The sequence below is a fragment of the Chrysemys picta genome, chromosome 14, assembly GCF_011386835.1.
Source record: "Chrysemys picta bellii isolate R12L10 chromosome 14, ASM1138683v2, whole genome shotgun sequence".
Taxonomy (NCBI): Eukaryota; Metazoa; Chordata; order Testudines; family Emydidae; genus Chrysemys; species Chrysemys picta.
The window spans coordinates 22,224,765-22,247,036 of record NC_088804.1 but is presented as its reverse complement, the minus strand read 5'-3'; the positions used below and the strand labels follow the sequence as shown (position 1 = coordinate 22,247,036).

General features: G+C 47.0%; 1 protein-coding gene across 2 annotated transcripts in view; it reads right to left on the bottom strand.

Annotated features, from left to right (window-relative positions):
* Positions 1-21,636, bottom strand: part of VSTM2B (V-set and transmembrane domain containing 2B) — a 34,573-nt gene extending 12,937 nt beyond the window's left edge. The window contains exons 1-5 of one of the 2 annotated variants that reach the window (XM_005289858.4): positions 21,250-21,636; positions 19,897-20,650; positions 18,864-19,048; positions 17,195-17,224; positions 13,825-14,227 (exon numbers count right to left, since the gene is read on the bottom strand). In XM_005289858.4, coding sequence (XP_005289915.1) covers positions 13,825-14,227; positions 17,195-17,224; positions 18,864-19,048; positions 19,897-19,969 — 691 coding nt within the window. In that variant the 5' untranslated portion in view covers positions 19,970-20,650; positions 21,250-21,636. The remainder of the gene's footprint in view (positions 1-13,824; positions 14,228-17,194; positions 17,225-18,863; positions 19,049-19,896; positions 20,651-21,249) is intronic. The other variant, XM_005289857.4, reaches the window with a different exon arrangement.
* Between the last annotated feature and the right edge of the window lie 636 nt (positions 21,637-22,272).

Sequence of the window (22,272 nt, the reverse complement as noted above, 5' to 3'; positions counted from 1 at the left end):
CGCCACCGCCAATCCTCTGATCCCCTTTCCACACACCTAAACACTAGCCGCTGCAGAAGTCACGGAGATCAGGGAAAATCATGGAATCCATGATCTCTGTGACAGACTTGCAGCCTTAAATATGGGGCATCACTATGAACTAAATATGGATGCATTAGAAGTCTATAAACAGATTATGCAGGGAGGAGAGGAGAGAGGCAATGGGGGAAATCTGTGAGCTTGTGCCATGAAGCAATGTTAGGCTCCTCCTTCAATGTTTATTTTCTAAAGCATTACAATGTTTTGCTGGCAGCGAATTTGTTTGCACGCCCGTGGGGCTACATAGGACAGATCAAGGAACTGAAGGAGAAATAAAGTACAATGTATCTTCCGTAAGCCACCACAATTATCAAAAGTGGATGGATCTCTGATTATAGTAGAGCTCATTACAACTGAAATTTATTAAGCCCAAATACAATACTGTATTCCCAAAACTAGGGTTACCATACGTCCGGTTTTTCCCGGACATGTCCGGCTTTTTGGTAATCAAACCCCCGTCCAGGGGGAATTGCCAAAAAGCCGAACATGTCCGGGAAAAATACGGCCGGCCGGGCACTTCCCCTCCCGCAGCTGCTGTGCTCCTCCCCTGACTCTTCGGCTCTGTTTAAGAGCTGAGCTGCCCGAGCGCTACCGGCTTCGGGCAGCCCCCGTGCCTCCGAACCCTGAGTCGCCAGCCGGGCACTTCCCCTCCCAGGCTCCAGGGGTGCAGGGTCCAGAGGCATGGGGGCTGCCTGAAGCTGGTAGTGCTCGGGCAGCTTGGCGCTTACAGAGCCCAGGAGTTCAGGGAGCACAGCAGCCGCTGGAGCCCGGGAGGGGAAGTGCCCGGCTGGGGGCGCAGGGTCCGGAGGCATGGGGGCTGCCCGAAGCCCAAGCGCTACCGGCTTCGCAGTTTGCCGGGCAGCCTCCAGACCCTGCGCCCCCGGCTGGGCACTTCCCCTCCCTGGCTCTTCCCCTCCTGGGCTCCAGCTGCGCTGGGGAAGCACCGGCCGGCGGCGCAGGGTCTGGGGGCTGCCGGGCAAACCGTGAAGCCGGTAGCGCTTGGGCAGCCCTTTTCGCGTGGCTGGGAGGAAGGAGGGGGAATGTGGGGCGCTCAGGGGAGGGGGCGGAGTTGGGGGGGGACTTTGGGGAAGGGGCGGAGTTGGGGCGGGGCCGGGGTGGGGAAGGGGCGGGGCCAGGCCCCCCGTGGAGTGTCCTCTTTTTTTATTTTTAAAATATGGTAACCCTACCAAAACATTAGGACTGACAATTCCTTCCAAACATATATATGGTACAGAGGCCCATCAATCATGCTTTTAGGAGGTTTTCTACAGTTTCCGCTGGATCATCTGATTTTGGACATCTAGTAGGACAACTGCTATGTTCCTATGTAGCACATTGTTTCTATTGGTTGATTACTGTTTGTTAATGGTTATATTTAATAGAGGCAAGTTACACTAATGCGTTTGGTAAATTTGCTGGAATGCACATAAGGAAGAGAGCAGGAAATCAAGACAGCATCTCTGTTCTTCCATGGTAGGATGGATATATACAAATCGTGTGTTAGTAAACTTGGTAGAGCCGAGCTCCCAGGGAAAGTCTCAAGGAGGATCAGAAGAGCATGTTTAAAAGGAATCAGTGTGCTCTTATTCCCAAACTACCACTTGCCAGTTGCACCACTTAGGATAGGAATTGCCACACAGAGCAATCTAAAGGAAAGTCTAATTTTGCCTCTCATAAATACCAGCATTTGATTATGGAAACTGTTGAATCAGGTCTGAGCTCCACAAAGCCCAGCAGAGAAATGTCTCTCTACACATAAACTATGGTAATTTGTCCTTTCTAGTTTATACAGCCAGACTACTATTACACCAGTCTGAATTTAAATAAACTAATACAGTTCCTCTTCTGGGATCTGCAGTCAGATTCTTCTCCATGATAAATTAATATAATAGATTTCTGCTCTGGTGTCCGTGAGCAAGTCTCCATGATGTGGAACCAAGACACCAAAAATCAGATAAGAATATATTGCTGTGGATGTGTGCCAGTTATAGAATTTCCTATAGCAGTAGGACTAGGACACTAACATAACAATAATAAGTGTCATTAATTTTTTCCCTGAAGCTTTGATAATGTGGGATAAAATAGGCTATTCTTTTTAAAAGGAAAGACTAGTGAGATTGAAGATCAATCTTTCACCAACTAATAAGCTTTAAAAGATATAATAAGAGAATAAATTACCACATTAGTAGGTGTTAAAATGTTAATAAATTAGGACCCAGTCTGCAAACACTTTACTATTAGGCTTAGTGCTTCCTTCTGTGAATAGTCACGTTGCTATGCGCCAACTCCAAACATCCAAAAATAATGAGCCAGCACCCAAATTCAGAGATTGACTTAAAAATGAGATTTTGTATAAACAGTAAATTTGGGGTTTTTTACTTGCCTTCTGGTTTTTAGAGTGCACTTGGGCCACATTTTCAAACTTTCCTCTGCAACCATGACAGCTAGAAACTATTTTTAAAGTGAAAGCTGGGATATTTATGTATTCAAATGATTCCAGGAGCTGGACTTCAAGAGAAACACCAACTATTGCATGGCTTACAAAAAAATTGCAAAAGATGGCAATTTATCTTCACTGTAGTAAGCTAGTAGTAAACACTATGCCCTGTATTAAGTGTTCACAGGAGTGGGGCCTTAGGTAGCAAACAAGGTTTTACCACTCATAGGTCCAACACTTGTCTGTGAAGTAGCTTTGACTTCACAGGAGACGTCCCTATATGTTGTTAATTAGCATTTAGAACATAAGAACAGCCATACTGGGTCAGACCAAAGGTCCATCTAGCCCAGTATCCTGTCTTCCGACAGTGGCCAATGCCAGGTGCTCAGAGGGAATGAACAGAGCAGGTAACCATGAAGTGATCCATTCCCTGTCTCCCATTCCCAGCTTCTGGCAAACAGAGGTTAGGGACACCATCCCTGCCCATCCTGGCTAATTGCCATTGATAGACCTATCCTCCATCTGGAAATTTAAATCTGGAAATTTCTGAAGTCAATGTACTTTTTCTTTGGAATTTTCCAGACAATAACTCTGTCCCTTCCATAGGTCAAAAAATAAGTACTAGAGTGAGGTTCAGGAGCAGTCTTGAAATCTCAGGCCTCAGTCTACATGGGAAAAGTAAATATTTTAAGAGATGCAAACCTCTATATCTATGAAGAAGAGATCAATCTTCCTCTGTCTATACATACAAACATTAATAAATGTTTGTGTGTGCACATGCACACACACTTTCCACTGGTGAATCTATGTAGGGCACTCACTCTGACAAAAAGGACAGCCACCATCCTCTTCTGGATTAAAAGAAAGTAGCTGTAACACTTTCCATGGAGAGCTATGAAATATAATCTTTATAGAAACAGCCAACAATACACTTGCTAGGGAAAAAGTGTGGATAGAGGGATAACAGCGAATGCCATCTTTTTATATAAAATGGAAAAAAGTAAAAAAAAAAAAAAAAAAAAAAAACCCAAAACATTAGGATTCAGATTAGAAGCACTTGGAAGCACACTGCTTTTTTATATCTACAAGGCTAGTAAAATGTATTTTAGTTAAACTAAACTAGAGTATGTTTTACAATTGACTAACAGGATAGACATAAGATAGCATCAAATTAATTGTTAATCCTGGTTAGACTAGTTTTGAGGTTAACACCTGTCATTAGCACATAAAAGAACATTCTGTTTCGTACCACTAATCTATGCAAATATATGAGCAGGCCTCAGCAAGTTATTGTAACCACTTGACATCATAACTAAATTTCTTTTCTCCGACTGTGTCACAATACGATCTGTAATGCAAACACACCAGCTTCTTCACAGAACACAGTTGCTGTTCTGCCAAACTGCTCTACTTTCCTGCTAACACAATTGCCTCCCAACTGATGATAGCCTAGCAATACAAAATACTTGGTTGTTAACTGCTGTTGTGACAAATAATACTATTTTGCTGACACCCCCATTTTATTATTGACACACGGAATTGCTTTGCCATTATCTAATTTTAACAACACACAGTAAATAGCAATTGTGAACCTGTCACAATACTCACTGCTTTAGCAGAGCTAAATTAAAACCTATAATGAAGCCATCTTATTACTAACACAGTCCTGTCAGACTCTGGTAAGTAAAGACAAACTACTGTCTTTATAGGACTATTATCAGACTCATTTTCTAGCAGATGCTGTCATACTTTCGCTTTTCAACTACAAACCCCACTATAATAATCCTCTTTATAACTAGGTTTGCTTATTACATTCTTGGCTCCCAATGCTGGTGTTATAAAGCAGTTTAAGTGTACTACTTTAAAGATTAGGGGAATACAATATTAAATATTACAATACAATTCACCCCCCAAAAAATTAATACATCATTAACTCTGTATCAATATACTGGAGTCCTCGACTATCTATTACCAGCTTCTCTTGCAAGAAGTACTGATTGTGAACAAGTCCTACGCATAGAGACTGATTTTGCAAAACAACCACTGGAAATGTACCTTCAAAATTTGCAAAGTGTACTTGTTTGCATGCACAGAAACCATGCAATTTATATGCTTGGGTACACAGACAGACATTTAGGCACATAGTTTTCCACCTGCAAATGACCATTTTTCACTCATAATGGATATATGGGCAAGTATTGTTGATGCAAATAAAATTTAAGAAAGCTCTTTGAAAATGTAGTCCACAATAGATAAGGCTCTCCAAACATTTAAAAAGAAACTGGAGCCCAGTTTCCATTATTTTTCTTTATTACAATTTACACACATTTTAAAATATATAAATAAATAATGTCTAGATTTCTTTGTTCTAGTCTGGCATAGGCTAGTATACTTTTGCACTGCATGTGAGAGCTAATCAAATAAATCATATTTTTCACAATAATTAGCCTGACCTAGCTCGTTTGTGCTGAAGACATTGCAACGGAGTTCTTACTTTTGTCCAGTCTATGAACTAATCAATATCACATTACAAAAAAGCACTTGACCTCATGTGTCCCTACTGGAAACCAAGAGAATCCTCAATATGCCTAGCTTTTAAAACATTAGTGATGTGTATTTAATAAGAAATTCCTTTTGCACTTTTATTACCCAGTGACATTTAGGAGCTTATCCTGATTTCATTTATGCCCAATGTGTCTTCGTATTGTACTTAATGTATATGAAAAAAGTGATATGACCAAGATTTCATTTACATTGTGCAATGGCAATAGTCAGCCTTTTGGAATGTGGTGGGTGATCTCACTGAAAGCACCAGGTGCAGACATTGGAGAGCTGGGAGAGTGGGGAAACTGAGCCATATAAGAAGTTACAAGGTTTTGCCTTTCCAAGTTACTGTATGAAAAACTGATGCATAAAGGTAAATTAGCTCCACTGGAAACTCTTTTGACTGACATGCATCAGACCAGCCTGAGTCTGACTAAATTCAGGAGAGCTTTAGACCCAAGCTGTAGTTTTTGTCCCCAATTCCAGTCTCAAACTGAACCCAAATCCAGTCTGAACAAAGGGCTTCTAACAAACCACAACAAAGGGCTACCACACAAGTCTAAGTGCTTAGAGCACTCTAGCTTCCCTGCTCTGACAACAGTCTAGGGTTACCATACGTCCGGATTTCCCCGGACATGTCCTCCTTTTGTGTGCTAAAAATAGCGTCCGGGGGGAATTTGTAAAGCACTCACAATGTCCGGGATTAGCAGAGTGAGTGGCTTGGAGGGCTGCAGGGAAGTCCCGGGCTGGACTCAGGAGCAGCTGTAGAGGAGCCGGATCCGCCCTGCATTCTGAGCCAGCAGCTCCCTTGCAGCCCAGTCCAGCAGCACTGTGCAGGGCCAGACCAGGTTTTGTTGTGCAGGGCCAGACCGGGTTTTGTTGTGCAGGGGAGCTCAGCCACGTGTCCGGCTCGGCTGCACAGAGCCCAACACTCTGTTCTGAGCAGCAGGGTAAGGAGGTCAGGGGGCAGGAAGGTTCTGGAGGTGGAGGTCAAGAAACGGGGGGGGCTTTTTGGGGGGAGTGGAGAAAGTTTTGGGCAGTCAGGGTACAGGTAGGGGGTAGGGTCCTGGGGGGCAGTTGGGGGGGGTCTTAGGAGGGGGCAGTTAGGGGACAAGGAGCAGGGGGGGGTAGGGGGCTGGGAGTTCTGGGGGGGAGCTGTCAGGGGGCAGGAGTGGGGAGAGGGATCGGAGCAGTCAGGGGACAGGGAGCAGAGGGGTTTAGATGGGTTGGGAGTTCTGGGGGGGGCTGTCAGGGGGCAGGAGTGCGGAGAGGGATCGGAGCAGTCAGGGGACAGGGAGCAGAGGGGTTTAGATGGGTTGGGAGTTCTGGGGGGGGGGCTGTCAGTGGGTGGGGAGTGGTTGGATGGGGCGTGGGAGTCCCAGGGGTCTGTCTGGGGGTGGGGGTGTGGATAAAGGTTGGGGCAGTCAGGGGACAAGAGGCAGGGAGGCTTAGATAGTCCTGGGGGGCAGTTAGGGGCAGGGGTCCCAGGAGGGGGTAGTCAGGGGACAAGGAACGGGGGGAGGGTTGGGAGGTCAGGGGGGGCGGGAAGTGGGAGGGGCAGGGGCGGGGCTAGGGCGGGGCTCCTCCCGTCCTCTTTTTTGCTCGCTGAAATATGGTAACCCTAGACAACACGCCTTCTGCTTCCCAGTCCCCATAGCAGGCCCTAATATCCTCTCAGGTCGTCTTCCTCACCTCAGTGGATTCTCTGATCCAAACTTTGTGGTTCCATGGCCCATCCCAGCTCAAGGCCTGTCTACATATATGCACTTCCCTCCAATGGAACTGGAAGTTTTGCATGCACAAGGACTACAGAATTAGGTTCTTTCATCGGCCATATTATCTCAGAATATATGCTCCAACAGATTAGGCACAAACAGGGATTTCTTTAGCATCGGCCAGAAAAAGCTTTTTTTTTTTGGCACTCATTTGCTTCCCTACTATGAACAATCCATCTCTGCATTCAGGCTTGAGTTTTGCAGTGTACTTCTGAGCATTTCAAGCATAATGAAGAATGGCTTTTTGTTCCACATTCTTATCTTTGTTTATTTTATTTCAAGGCTTCTGCTTCAGAATTTTGTGACTAGAGATCAAGCGAATAAAAGGGAATTCTGAAGCTCCTATTTGTAATCAACGTTCAAAGCACAGGTTTGTCTAAAATCTGCCCCAAAGCCAATACATAGGCACATATTTGGGGCAATCCATAAATTATGGGACACATTTTTTGGTGATTACTCCCTTGTAACACTGAAACATGCAAAATGAAGGATCCACCCACTCCATAATTTGTTACATAGCTTAGGGGCAGCCCCTTTTGGACATTCTTTACACTACTGTTGTGCAGACAATACAGCCAACTTGTCTTTCAGGAGATAAATATGTAGATTATATGTGCCTGATACTTAATCAGAGAGTAAGGTTTATCTTGTTAAGGCAGTGAACTGAAATTCAGGAGTCATGGGTTCATTTTCTAGCTATGCCACAGCTTGGGCAAATCACTTGATCTTTTCTCCCGTCCACCCTTTGTCTGCCTTGTCTATTTAGACAAGGGGCAGGGACTTTCTTGTACTGTACATTTTGTAGAATCCCTAGAATAATGGGGCCCTGATACACATAGAGCCACTAAATGCTACTTCAGTACAATAAAGTCAAACACAGATGCACTTCTGAAAACATTAATACTCTGTATGTTGTTATACTTGCGCAGCCTGATTTTATTTTACAGTTCTAATTTAACTTTTATTTTTTAAATTGAGTTGAATTTGGTCTTCTTTGCATTTTGGGGCCCATACAGACAACCTCAAGTATTACAATATGACTATTATCAAAGATAATCTTAGTAGTATTGCTTGCCTTACTTACAGCCTAAGTAACAATTTCCACATTGATTTAAATACTTTAGATAATCCACCTTTATGGCAGGCAAGCAATAATCTCTCTAAATCTCATTAGACCACAACTCTGTTGTTTTATATAGTAGTTTAAATATTACAGATAATCTTCTATTTGACCAGCTAATATTTGACATATTATGCAACAGTTTTACAACAACATTGGATTTGTTCTCTTCTATATTTACAAAGCTGATCAGAAGTTTGCACTACATGCTATTTTTAACTACATGCCAGTGATGCTGGAACTAGGGAAGATCGGGGTGCTGCCGCACCCCTCTTGCTTGAAGTAGTAATACCAAATACATGGTTTCCATCATCAGCACCCCCATTCTAAACATTGTTCCAGCACCCTGCTGCAGGCCCCATATTATGGGTTTCCCATTTAGATCTGGGGCTGTCAAATGGAATTATGTATCCTTTAGAAAATGTCTATAACAGCCACATTTAATCCACTTTAAAATCAATTAGAAGATAAAAAGGACCACATTTTTGTCCTTGAATGCATGAGTGGGACTCTCACTGAAGTCAACAAGAGCCCTGCAAGCACATCTGAGGGCAGCAATTTACCCTATAATTACAACTGTTGGAGTATAGTGCACAGGGAGCCCTATCCCACTACACTGAAACTATTGGGGAAACTATTTTTGCACTGGGAACAGGAGGAGTCCCAAGTTAAACAGCATACAGTAGCCCATATCATGTCATCACCTTTTACACTGAACAGCCCATTCAAACAAACAGGAGCTCTTCTTAAAAACTGATGGTAACTATATACCCTGTGCTTGGGACCATTTCTGCTTTTATTCAATGGCAAAACCTCACATAATATATTGGGAGGAGGATTAGGTCTTTTATAACTACAAAATATTTTTGGGCTTATGGCATTACAAACAGTCTACTAATGATGGTGTGCATATTTTTAAAGTGCAAATAACTGGACATACATTGATGGCACTATATAAATAATGTGTTTTACAAAACCCAGAACATCATAAGATGATGTGTGTAATTTTGCTAAATGGAATAGATAGGCGAGACAAATAGCTAATGCCATAGTGGAAAGATTGACTTCTGCCACTCAACTGTCATACTTTGCATTTCCTTTAATAAAGGGCAATATTCCCAAAGAGCCAACAGAGAACACGCATGTTTTTCTTGTTTTAAAATATTTTCTACAATAGCTACTGTATTATTTATGGTAAATGGACTACTTTCCATCAAAATCCATTCAGTATGTTAGGTCAATAACATTTTATTTAAGCAGCATATATTGATAATTAATTATTGCTTTACAGGTTATTAACATAGGCCCAGTAATGGGAACTCCTACTTAGATGAGTAGTTGCATTAAAGCCCATGGATCCACTCAGGCAATAGGGTTTGCAAGGCAGTGACCTATATTACCACTTTTAACAGATGTCTTATTGAGTTCATATTTAGTGGGATTTGCTCCCTTCCTTCCCTGTGCAGTTTCCTTTTATTCAGTTCACACCTTTCTTGATGGTCTGTAAACTTCCTCTACTGCCTGTTGATGTTTCTACCATGTTATGCCATGTCCTCACTTGCTGTTTTACCCATTGAGGGTCCCAATCCTGCATTTTCCAATAAATTGGGATTACTACTATGCTAAGAAGATATCCCAGAGCACTCTGAATGCCGAACAGACTTAAGAGCCAGAAAGGCAAGTGTGTACTTGGAGCAGAAGGTAGTATGGGCACACTGAGAAGGCTTCCCAAACAAAAAGATACGCACACCCCTTCTGGATGCATTGCCTATTGCATCACTCACCAGCTTCAGATCTAGAGCTGTGTAGTAATGAAGTGGCACGTGCATAGTGTAAAACTTTACATCCCCTCTTGCTAACTTTGGTTTTAGCTCTTCATTTTGGAATTTAACTCAGGCAGGAATGCAGGCAAATAGATCTCCAGTTACTGCTGCTCAGCTCCTACACCAACACCAATGGTACCCAGAGCATTTGTGCTTCTGCATATGGAATAGCTCTTCTTTGTGGGAGGCATCCTCACTTTCCCCTTCTAGTTTCCCTTGTGGAAAGCTCCCACATACCTGCAGCGTGCATGGGGAGTTACAGCCCAGCAACGTGAGTTGTCAGATGCTTTTCCCACTGGTGCTACAGATGCCCTGTATTTCCACAGCTATTGACTCTCCTGAGCTCTGTAAGCCAGCACAGGATTTAGTGTCTTGTGGGCTCAGTCACCTCTGATCGTCAGCTCTATTCAGTGAGGAGCTAAACTAGAAACTGCCACGAGTGGGTCAACTCAAAATAAGGCTTCTTTTTTGAGAGCAAGATGAAGAAAGAGAAGCCATTATTTATGTATTTATTTATGAAAAACGCCCAATTACCTCAGTCAAAATATCTGCTAAACACCAGCCATTAAAATATGAATTATTAGAAACCTTGCAGTGTGATGCTGACTGTTTCTTTAAACACATTTTAAGAGAGGTTAGTGTTTGTGCAAGCACATGTCCAAGTAAGGGCCCTAGAGTGCAAACTTTTCTATTTTTCCGCAAAACGCTAGTACTGGTAATGCCACCTTCCCCCAAAGCACCTTGCCCCTGTGCCTTAGTTCGGAGCAGGAGGGACCGCTCCATTCAAATCAGTATCTCTCTACAGCAAAGATGGCATCAGCTGCAACTGTGGTTTTTAGGATGCGGAACCCAGTTCACTACAATCTGGACAGCAACCACCAATTCGTTTCACAGAGGCCACCGAATAGCTATCAAATGGCAATAACTTTCAGTCACTATCAATCTGGACTGCATAAGAAAGAGCAACTTGGAGGTCCAAGTCTTCATGTTACTAATCCCTTGAGCGGTATCGTGGATCTCCTTCCCTTACCGACATTTTATTATCAGAATAATTCTAGGCTGATCCAACCTGTGCAAAACTATGGAAACTGTAACAGACCAAAAGTAAAATTTTGTCATTTGGTGACTCCTGAGTCAAGTGGAGGAAATGCACTTTATCTTCACAAGCCACATGCACAGAATATAAAACACAATGTATTCTCTGCAGGTAGACACAAGTAATGGCTCCTGCACACTTTATTAAATAAGCACTATGACAACTAACAACTGCTCAAGCTCTACAAAACCTCCTCAACTTTCTTCCTGAAAGGTAACCAGTTTGTATGCCATTGTGTGGCAGTGTTCATTGACGCTAGCCTGTGCAAAGAGGATGTCACAACAGCAAATCTCTGACTCTCCCTGACAGGACTACAAGACGCTTTTCTGCATACCACCATCTTTCACTTGATTTAAATGAGCCCAGTATCTCCATATCTGGCTGCAACAGTTGTGTTTTATTTTTGGAAATGAGTCCAGTCTAGGAATGATGTAGCAGTGACACATCCCCTAACAACAGGCATGTAAAAAGCAGGCTAGACAGCAATTTAGATAATCTAGGCAGCAGATCTTGCCCTAACAGACACAGCTAACATGCTCTCTTGGCTGCACACACTCATGCACATCTGTTAAGGTGGCACTGTGCCAATTACAATTTGATCAGACTGTTTTATCAGGGCATATGCACTATGCAAGTGTTGACTTAGATGGGCAGGTTGCATAACAGTACATATCCTAAATGAGACCTCTTTTATATAGCAGGACCCTTCCATGTGTCAGTAATGAAACACTGGCATCACAAGACTTTTAATCCTCCACATATCTGTTAAACTTAGATCAACAGGGGAAAGGGAAAGATGTGAAAATACAATGCAAAGCCAATTCTGGCTGCTAAAATGACAATCTACATGTTTAATGGAAAAGAATGTCTCACAGGGATTTTATTGTTCTAGTTTAATTCCCTGGTGTCACTGTCAGCCATGGGAGTGTCTACAACCAATAGTGCACACAGAAAGGTTTAAGACAGAACTTTTTCATTTGTCTTGAAAAGTCACTATGAGACAGATGACCTGCCATCCTCACTAGCCCAAGTGACTAGTCAACAAAACAGTACACAATACTCTTTCATATGGTACAAAACAAAACCCAGATTTCACAGGATGACGTTTGACTGTACAAAGAACAGAAGTAGGTAAAAATCACAGAAGACAGTTCATCTGTGAGCTACATACAGTTCCTGGATAGTAATAACTGACCTGGTTGGTTTCAATTATCTGATCCAAAGCCTGTAAATGTTTGACGCAAGAATGTAAATGGGAATAAATAAAGGCGTATATTTCCATTTAAAGATGAGTCTTGCTCCAAGAGCACTCTCCTGTGAGGTGACCTCAATTCTTTTTCTGAGCATGCTCACCTATCCATATGCCATCTTCCATATATACAGGCATGATTACTTGCTCTACATTATGTAAAAGGTAGTGGGCAACACATGAACCAAACACAGACAGAATAATGCTGAATATCCTGACAATCTTCACAATGCAGAACAAAAAAGGGCCAGATCCTGCTACCACTAAAGTAAATGGAATTTTACAACTGACCTCAATGGGAGCAGGATTGGGCCATAATATAGTAATAATTACTCTGCCGAAAGAAAGAAAGAAATTAGCTTAGAAAGGCTTCCCAGTGTTTGCTTAGTGTTTGCATTTGCAAGTTTTGTTAAAAGAAATTGTAATATAATCACTTTGAGTACTAAAAGCTAAAATGTAGAATTCTTTGCACAGCAGTTGACATTTAGCTTTCTTCTGTCCGAATTCTGCATACAGGTCTATGTGGGATCAATGGCTTGCCCACACAGGTCAACTTGTAGCATTGAGGCTATTATAGAAAAATTGTAACATTTTACTTTATGAATGTTGTTACTACTCAAAACCAAAACAAAACAAAAAGCACAGATGTAGGAAATGACTTTGAAAATGTAACACTGTGTAGTTTATAACTACATAAAAAGCTCTGGCTTCTATCTTACTCCCAGTGGAGTTCCCCACAAAATTCTCATTGACTTTAAAATAGTGCAGGATTGCGTCTTAAAACTTGATTCTTTCAGCACTTAAATATATAAATAAATTTACTCAGATACTTAACTATTTGCAGACTTTGACCCTTAGTTTTTACTACCTTAATTACATTTCTTTCTCCAGCTGGTCTGCACTACTATATTCCAATAAAGGTAATAATTTAAAACTATTTATAATGTTGTCATGACAGAAACTCTGAAGTGCTTTAGAGCCACTTGGTCCATTCCACATGTAAAGGTTTTATTTATTATAATTTAAAATTGTCTATCCTTTAATTCATACACAATTGCAACCCCTATTTTAATCCATTACTTTCAATACAACTTATGTCTACTTTTATCTATGAAAAGATAAATCCATGATAAGCCTTTAAAGACAACTGGAACATCCATTGAAGTAAAAGGTAAATGTTTATTACAGGTGCAATTGAAAACAAATACCCATAGTAGAGGCCAGGAAACTCTCTCTGGTAGCTACAAAGACTAGACCAAAAGAATCTGCAATACCGGGGGCCAATAATGGAATTTTCCCCTTTACTAGGGGATATAATTTGCAGATGCCAGGTGGAAAGGAAACCGATGTACTCCACAAACAAACAAACCAACCCTGATCCTCCAAACCTCCCATTTCCAACCCATTCGACTAGGGCTCCCCACTAGAGGCCTGTTCTCTTAGCTCCAAAATCCCTTTTGCTTAGAGGACTTTGACTGTGTGCCACGCTGAATCATAAGCGGGGGGAAAGGGGCAGAGTCCGAAGAGCCTCCCAATACTACTACTAACGCCCCGGGGCTCACTTTATGGCAGGGCCAGTTTTATGGCCCTTTATTTCTCCCTGTAGAAAACGGAGCCCAGCTCGGCTCCTCGCGTTTCCCCCCGCGCCCCGCTGGGTGTCGCTGCGCTCCCGCCGCGCTCCCCGAGCCCGCAGGGCACCTACCTGATCCGTGCTGCTGGCGGAGGATGGCGGCCTTGCCGGGAGGGGGCGAGGCCGAGGAGGACGCCGCGGTGGTGGAAGCGGCGGATGAGGCGGCGGCCGCGGCCCCGGCCCCGACTTCTTGGGGCGGCAGCAGGCGCTTCTCCAGGCCGGGCTCGGCGGTGGCCCTGCTGGCCGGGCTGTACCTGCGCGGCCCGCTGCTCTGGATGTGCGAGACCGCCTCGGCCGCCTGCATGTCGGGCGGGGAGAAGCGCGACAGGACCCGCAGCAGCGCCTGGGCTTTGTGCTCCTGGGTCTCGTCGTCGCTGTAGTCCGACACCCGGCACTCGTACACGCCCTCGTCCTGCCGCCGCACGCCGGACAGCCGCAGCCGGTGCGAGATGTCATTGCCCTGGACCCGCACCGTCTGCAAGAGACCACAGCCCGCGGGCCGGTCACTGCCCCGCGCAGCCCCGCCGGCAGTCAGCGCACCTGCCCGCGTCCCAGTGCGCCTTCCCGGGCGTCCCCAGTCCGCGTCCCTCCGTCCCAGTGCACCTCCCCCTGCTCAGCGCACCTGCCCGAGCCTGCCCCAGTGCACCTCCCCTCTGATCTCCTCCCCGGGCCGGTCCCAGTGCACCTCCCCCTGCTCAGCGCACCTGCCCGAGCCTGCCCCAGTGCACCTCCCCTCTGATCTCCTCCCCGGGCCCGTCCCAGTGCACCTCCCCCTGCCCAGCGCACCTGTCCCAGTGCACCTCCCCTCTGATCTCCTCCCCGGGCCCGTCCCAGTGCACCTCCCCCTGCTCAGCGCACCTGCCCCAGTGCACCTCCCCTCTGATCTCCTCCTCGGGCCCGTCCCAGTGCACCTCCCCTCTGATCTCCTCCTCGGGCGGTCCCACTGCACCTCCCCCCGTCCTACTGCACCTGTCCACGTCCCAGTGCGTCTTCCCGGGCGTCCCCAATCCGCGTCCCTCTGTCCCAGTGCACCTCCCCTCTGATCTCCTCCCCGGGCCCGTCCCAGTGCACCTCCCCCTGCCCAGCGCACCTGCCCAAGTGCACCTCCCCTCTGATCTCCTCCTCGGGCCCGTCCCAGTGCACCTCCCCTCTGATCTCCTCCCCGGGCCCGTCCCAGTGCACCTCCCCCTGCTCAGCGCACCTGCCCGAGCCTGCCCCAGTGCACCTCCCCTCTGATCTCCTCCCCGGGCCCGTCCCAGTGCACCTCCCCCTGCCCAGCGCACCTGCCGGAGCCTGCCCCAGTGCACCTCCCCTCTGATCTCCTCCTCGGGCGACCCCACTGCACCTGCCCCCGTCCCACTGCACCTCCCCCCATCCCAGCGCACCTGCCCTAATGCACCTCCCCGGGGCCTGCCCCAGTGCACCTCCCTCCATCTCCCCAAGCCTGCCCCAATGCATCTCCCCTCTGATCACCACCCACCCATGGCCTGTCCCAACGCACCTCCCCCCATCTCCTCCCGGAGCCTGCCCTAATACATCCCCCCCATCTCCTCCCTGAGCCTGCCTCGATGTACCTCCCCATCTCCTCCCCGAGTCTACCCCAATGCACCTCCCTCTGCCCCCAAGCCTGCCCCAATGCACCTCCCCTGCCCCAGTGCACCCGACCTTTCCCTCCTGCCCCAGCCCCAAGCCTGCTCCTCCCAGAAATTAATGCACCTCCCCTCCCACCTGCTTCATCACCTCTAAGAAATTGGAGGATCTCCTCTCTCCCCCCACCCCAATAACCAAACATGTAGCAAGGAATTCCACCCTCTACCTCATCCCAGGCAGAGACTATATTTGTCCCCTCCTCCTCTTCTCTGTAGTGCTGTGGGTTGTATAATTATCTGAGACCACCCCAGCTCCTCTCCAAAATAAAATCTCTCTCGTTCTGTAATCCAGCTCTTCCTCAAAATAAATTACCAAGCCACTGAACCTATCCCAGCCCTTCTAAAATTAAATGCAATAAGTGATGCATAGTCTAGTCAAGCACAAAGCTACCGAATCCACCACTTCCAATGTACTCAACAGTGCGCCCATCTATGGCCTCATCCACCCTCAGCTCCAGAAGTAAATGCATCTCTTTCCTCCCCCATCCCTGAAATCAAACACAAAAACACACAACCATTGCTCCTACTCCGTTATCTTCCATAAATAAATACTTCAAGCACTGCATCTCCCCATGCAAGTCAAAAACCCAGCCACCAATTCCAGTTCTTCCCTTCCAAACTAAATGCACCTCTCCACAGCACTCAACTAACCAGTCACTAATTCTGTCTCTCCCTCTTCCCGAAGTTAAAACATGAAACATGCCATCTTCTTTCTAAGTTTATTTTTAAAAAGCCACTAATCCTGCCCTCATCCTTTCCAAAACTAAAGGCATCTCCCATCTAAAACCAACAGTCAGCCACTAATCTTCCAATTGCCTTTCTAAAAATAAATCCGAGTACTAATCTTCCCCCAAAATGAAAGACAGCCCCTCCCAACTCCAACACCTAGCCTACTAAAAATAATGCATTTCTTCTCTTACCCCCACAAACTACCCAGACACTAACCTTTCCCCTCCCTTCTAAAAATACACGCCTTAAGGAATACATCTCTCCTTACCCCCAATCCAACACAAACTACCCAAATACCTTTATATGTAATGGCCAGACTGCACACACCATCCCCTAGTCTGACACCCTAGCTATTACCTAGTGCCTTCTACCCTCAGATATCCCCATTATAAACACAGGATGAAGGATCAAACTCTGCTGGCTTTACTGATTGCCTTTAATTTCAGTGGGACTATTAGCTTGAGTGAATTGAAGATCTCATCTATCTTTACTCCCAACTGCAGTGTTTAATCTCTGCAAGATTCTCCCTACCTTCCCTAGCACCCTTTTCTTACTCCCACTAGCCTACACAGATGGAAACAGAAGAGTGACAGTGATGGGATTAACGCCAAACAAATAAATGGGCCTGCTCATGCTCCCAGTGAAATCGGTGACTGGATCAGGCCCCAAATCAACAGAAATTGGATATAATGTGCTATAAAGAAATTTGACATTGCTGGGGGGAGTGGTGGGTTTTCAGTAGTGGAGGCAGCCAAATGAAAAGCAGAATTAGCACTTGATCTGACCTCCAGTACTTTCCAGGTGAGATCAAAGAAGGGGAGAAAAAACAAATGCCTCTTGCCTGGATTTGCAAGTAATAAAACTTGACAGTTAAAATAGCAACAGATGGTAACATTTTGATGGTGATATGGCACACCAAGGAGAGGAAAAGATGCACATGCCCACTCTGCTCCACCATTTCTGTTGCTCTAGAGGGTTAAACTGGCTGAAATCATGTGTTGGGGTGTTACAAAACCAGCACGTACATATAGAAATGTGCGTCACTCAGTTTGATCTGCACTTACGCTGATTTTAGTTGCATCCTTATTTGTTACCTAAAAAAGCAGAGAAGGAAACATGTTAGACTAGACTCCTAAAGCATATTAACATTATTATAAGCACCCACGTCCCCAGCTAAACAGATGGTAGGACAGAGATCTTCAGTGCAACTTTCATAACTTGTTTCAAACTGATTGTGCATGACTATTGGGAGAATTTGGATTTGATTTAATCAATTAGTGCTTAAGGAACAGGATTGCTTTGGTAAAATGTAACTGGGCTTATTAGATGCCTGTAGTAAAAGTTTTGCCTTGCTAAGGGATATATGTCTGCAGAAGAATATTTGCTCGTTGTATAAACTAAGCGAGGGTAATTGTAAAAAGACCAAGTACATTTGAAATAGCCATTGTAGGCAGGGGTGGTTGTTTTCTATGGTAGTTCAGCGTTGCTCATGGAAATGACTTGGGAAAGCCAGATCCTGAGTTGCTTTAGTGCAGGGATGAGGTCCCTAAACAGCACAAGATCAGATGCAGCTCATCAGTTTTTGAATCTGATTATTTCCTTGTTACAATCAACTTTACTGTAAAAAGAAATGATGCCTCTGATCTCTCTGATGCGCCTCCCAAGGAGATAGTCATTTTCTGGGCATTCCCTGTCACCATTTATTGTAAAAGCAGCTCACAGTTGTATATAAGGTTAAAGGAGACATTTAAATCCAAGCGATTTATTTCCCTCTCTGACAACAGACTTACATTTCCCCCAGCTAGACGGCATCACATTAGTTCGGAGTCTATATGCTTTGCATCTATATTTGAGCCTGGCAGGAAAACAAGCCTGCCATATAGATAGGACCTGGTGTAGGCATTAGAGGCTCCTCAGGGAGTATCATCAGGCTTAATGGCTCTGTGGTAGGAAAAGGTCAGAAGCTGTATATACTTTAGAAAGACACATCTTGGAATTCCTGCTCAGGACTTCTTTGATGTTTAACCTTGTTTATATACTGGGCAGCATTGTGCTGCCCATAAAGGGTGTTGCGCCAAGATCTAGGCTGCAGAATAAACTGGGTGTCAGGGAAATACAGCCTAGATATTAAGACTGGAGCCGATATTGCGGCCAAGAGGCCTTCTGTGGGTTGAGACAGAATACACAAGATTTAACCTGCTTTCCTTAAGGCATGTTAATCACTTCATTTGAGTATGTAAATAAATCATCCCACTGCAGAATTGTCCTGCAGGATCTCCAGCTAGGAGCATATCCCTCTCCTCCATCTGTTCTTATTAATCATCTACATAGAGGAGCTCATCTTGTTTAATCAACCTCTCCCACGTTTGTTCGTAGTGATTTCCAGCTCGGTTCAGACTAGCACAGTTTCGCAGTTGCCTCCTGTTTATCCCCGCTTTGTAATGTAATACACTAAACCGATTTAAAGCTGCTCTCTGCGTCTTAACGATGGGGCTCGCAGTGAGACCGATATTAATCATTCTTTAAGAACACGTTTACAATCCCCAAGGTGCTGTCAGATTCTAGTCTCTCCTCCACTCCAGGGGCGAGTTTAGGACCCCTGGGGATTCCTACCTACTTCACGGGATGTAACGGGGAAGCTCCTTTCACCGGCAGTGTCTGTTAGCGTTATTTAACCACTCTCTGCGCATGTTGCATTTAATGAATATATATGTTTCCGTGGCACTTTGTTACCTTGCTTCTGCTGCCAGGGGCACTGATGGCTAATTCATGGGCAAGTTCTCTGGCTGGTTCTTTAAGGTACCACCACTGGATTTCCAAGGAGTAAGAGGTGGATCCGCTGGCCCGAAACGCACAAGGCATCTCAATATCATCTCCCTCCCTAACAGTCACATCTTTGGGAACTTCAGTAAATGTAGCTGGGAGGAGAAGATAGAATTACAAGGGCTGGTTAACAGGAGAGATTAAGAGACAAAATCAGTCCGGTTCGTCGTAATCTGATCTGCTTTAACTCGAGGGCTAAACGCTGTCGGGTAAATGAGTGTCTCGCGTCTCAGCGGCTAAAGACCGAGCTCGGCCGCCCGGCTCAGTGAGAACACAGGCGAGCTTGGTTCTCCTTCACCCCGCAGCCTGGGCACCTACTGGTGCATCCGCGCCAGTGACAACGGAGACGAGTCTGGGGAGTGTTTGACAGAAAAGCTCCTCTCCGAATATGAAAAAAACGATGTTCAGATTCCCAGGGCCAAAAATCCGTCACACAAATCGACAGCCAACACCTGCATGTTTCAAATCGCTCTCCTCCAACCAGCCCGCTAGCCCTTGCAGGCAGGCAGGCTGCAGTCCCGCAGATCCTGGTGTGCCCTGTGCCTCCTGGCTCCAGAGAACTAGCCCCCCAGAGACCACCTCCAATAGCCATAGCGTCACCTTGTTTTCCTCTTCTGTATAATCCCCCCTCCCCATAACATACGCTACACAAACAGTAAAGTTCTTGCACCGCAAAGGGGCAAGCCAGTTACGTCTATTGCGCTCAATAGCGATCGGTGACAGGAACATCGGATCCGATAACGTAACACAGATTGTTATCTGCCGCAACAGATTTTCGAAGGAGAATGAGGTTTTTACCGAATCAAACACACGGCTCCCCTAGCCACTTGCCCTTCCCAGCCCCCTTAGATTTCTCCGCGCACGGTTCTCTTGGCTTCCTTTCTAGCAAGCTGTATTTGGGGTGGCAATTTGCTATAGGAAGAAGCGAAAGTTTGCTACTTACCGTTTACTATGAACAGCAGGGGTGCATTGAACATCAGGTAACAAAGGGCGCCGAACAGCCCTCGATTTTCCATTTCATATATGGAAACTTCAGGGTGGAGGGCAAGTCGTGAATTTAGCGTGACCACAACACAGCTAAGAAATCTGCAATCCCATTGCAAAGAGAAGCCGCGTCTCCGACACTAGTCCAGGGGTAAGACTCTTTCAAAAAAAAAAAAAAAAAAAAAAAAAAGCCAACAGCCACCCAGCTAACTTTAAAAAAATAAATACATTTGGACGCAAGTATAAAATCCACAGCCGGCTGATCGCATGTGCTGTCGGGAGGAAGGGTAGTTCCTGAGGATGAAATTATAAATCTTGTCTCTGGTATTTCCCCCCCACTGGATTCTCCCCAACACTAAGCGGGATTCAACTTCCTTGTGTTGAATAGGATTTTTTGCCGTCCAGAAGCAGGGGCCGGATCCCGAGCTCCCCTCCAAGACCCATCACTCACAATGGCCAGTCTGGTCTCGATTTTCAAGGAAGGTCTAAGGAGGCGGCAGGGGATTATTCGCTTCGCTCTCAATCTGGGGCGCAATCGATCCTTTCCTGTTTGTGGCCCGGGGTGTCTCTGCCGGCGGTGGGGATGGCAGGTCCAAATCCGCCGTTTGCTTCTGGTGCGATGTGCAGCCCGGCCCGGGCACGAAACCACAGGCTTCCCCCCCGCCACTCTCACACCAACACGCGGTTCGACCTATGAGAGGGAATTTCAGGAGCTGACGTCCCCGCGTAATGCAGCCCCGAAAACACAAAGAGAATTAGACCGCTTGGGTTGTGCTCCCATCCCTGCAACCAAGCCGCGCAGCAAAAAGCGCCCACAGTTTGTGTTGACAATTCCCCAAACAAGGCTGGATCCCTGCCCCCCCCCCCCCCCCCCCCCCGCCGCCCTCCGCCCTCCGCGCCTTCGGGTCTCGTTACACGTTTGCTAGCGCGGGTGCCGGGCACGGGCTGGGGGATGCTCCCTCTGCTACAGGATTCAGCCAGTTCCCCCCTTTACTCCCACAGCAGCGCGTCCCCGATCGGCATTGGGAGCCCCCCCCAGGGCTGAGCGACCCGAGCCGAGCAGATCGCCCGTGAATACGGCTGGGGCCCCAGAACAGCTGGACTCCAAGTTACCAACATCTGGATGCTGTTCACCAGGCAGGCCAAGCTCCCGGCCCGGCCGGACGTCGCTGCACACCCACTCCCCAGTGAACTGTAGTGGGCAGAAATAACTCCCCGCCCCGGCGTCTGGCCGGTCCCTCTCTCCGCTCACCCCCGGGCGGTGCCGCGGGGCAGCCCGCAGCCTCCGCAATCCCCGTCTCCCCCGCCTTACCTGGGGCTCCCGCCGCCTCGCCCACTGCCAGCCCGGCGCGGCTGCTGCCCCATGGTGGGCAAAGCTCGGCGGGGCGAACACGGAGCCGAAGTGCCCGGCGGAGCCAGCAGCGGTAACCCGGGGCGCACAGACCGAGCGAGCGGTGCCCGAGAGCGCCCAGGGGTCCCGGCGCGCTGCCCTGCCCAGGTGCCGCGCTCGGAGCCGGGGGCTGGGGACTAGTTGATTCAGAGCAAGGCAGATTTCCGGTTGGGCCCCCGGGCGGGAGGGGGTGTTTCCTGCCCTCATCTAGGGAGACGGACCGTCCCCGCTCCCCCTCCCGCCGTCCGCCCCCTCCGGCGGCTGGCCGGGGCAGAGCTCGGGTCCCCGGCGGCGCAGAGCCGCAGCTCGCCCCCCGCAGCAGCTGGGGTGGGCGCTTGGACAGCGGCCAAGGTGCCAACAGACTCGGCGGAGCGAGCTTCGCCTCGCCTCCTCGGCCAGCTGCCCGGACAGGGGCAGAGAAACGCCCCTGCCGCAACCCCCCCCCCCCCCGGGAAGTGAAATAACGATGGCGGTGCCAGGGACTGACCCGGAGACCCAGATCTCAGCGGGCGCTTCATTAACTCCGGGGCTGGCCGGGCAGCTCACACGGAACTAGCCCTAGCTGCTCTTCCCGGCATGTCACACTGTGCAAGTCTACAGAGCCCAGTGGTGGAGCCCTAGGGTATTTCACCTGCCTCGCCGGAGGGGAACGAAAGGATCAGAGTCTCTGGCTCTATACAACGCCAGATATTCATCATAAAGTGCCGGGGCAGAGTTTCTCTGGAATTAGTCGTGTTCTGGTTCATGCGATTCCCTGAGGAAGTAGGAGTGGGGATATGTTTGGAAGAGGGGGGGGAGTGATGGAAGACAAGGAATTCTACCCTCTACCTTGTCCCAGGCAGAGACTATATTTGTCCCCTCCTCCTCTTCTCTGTAGTGCAGTGGGTTGTATAATTATTTTGCTAAATAAATTACAACACACACCACTTACTCAATCTGCAGCAT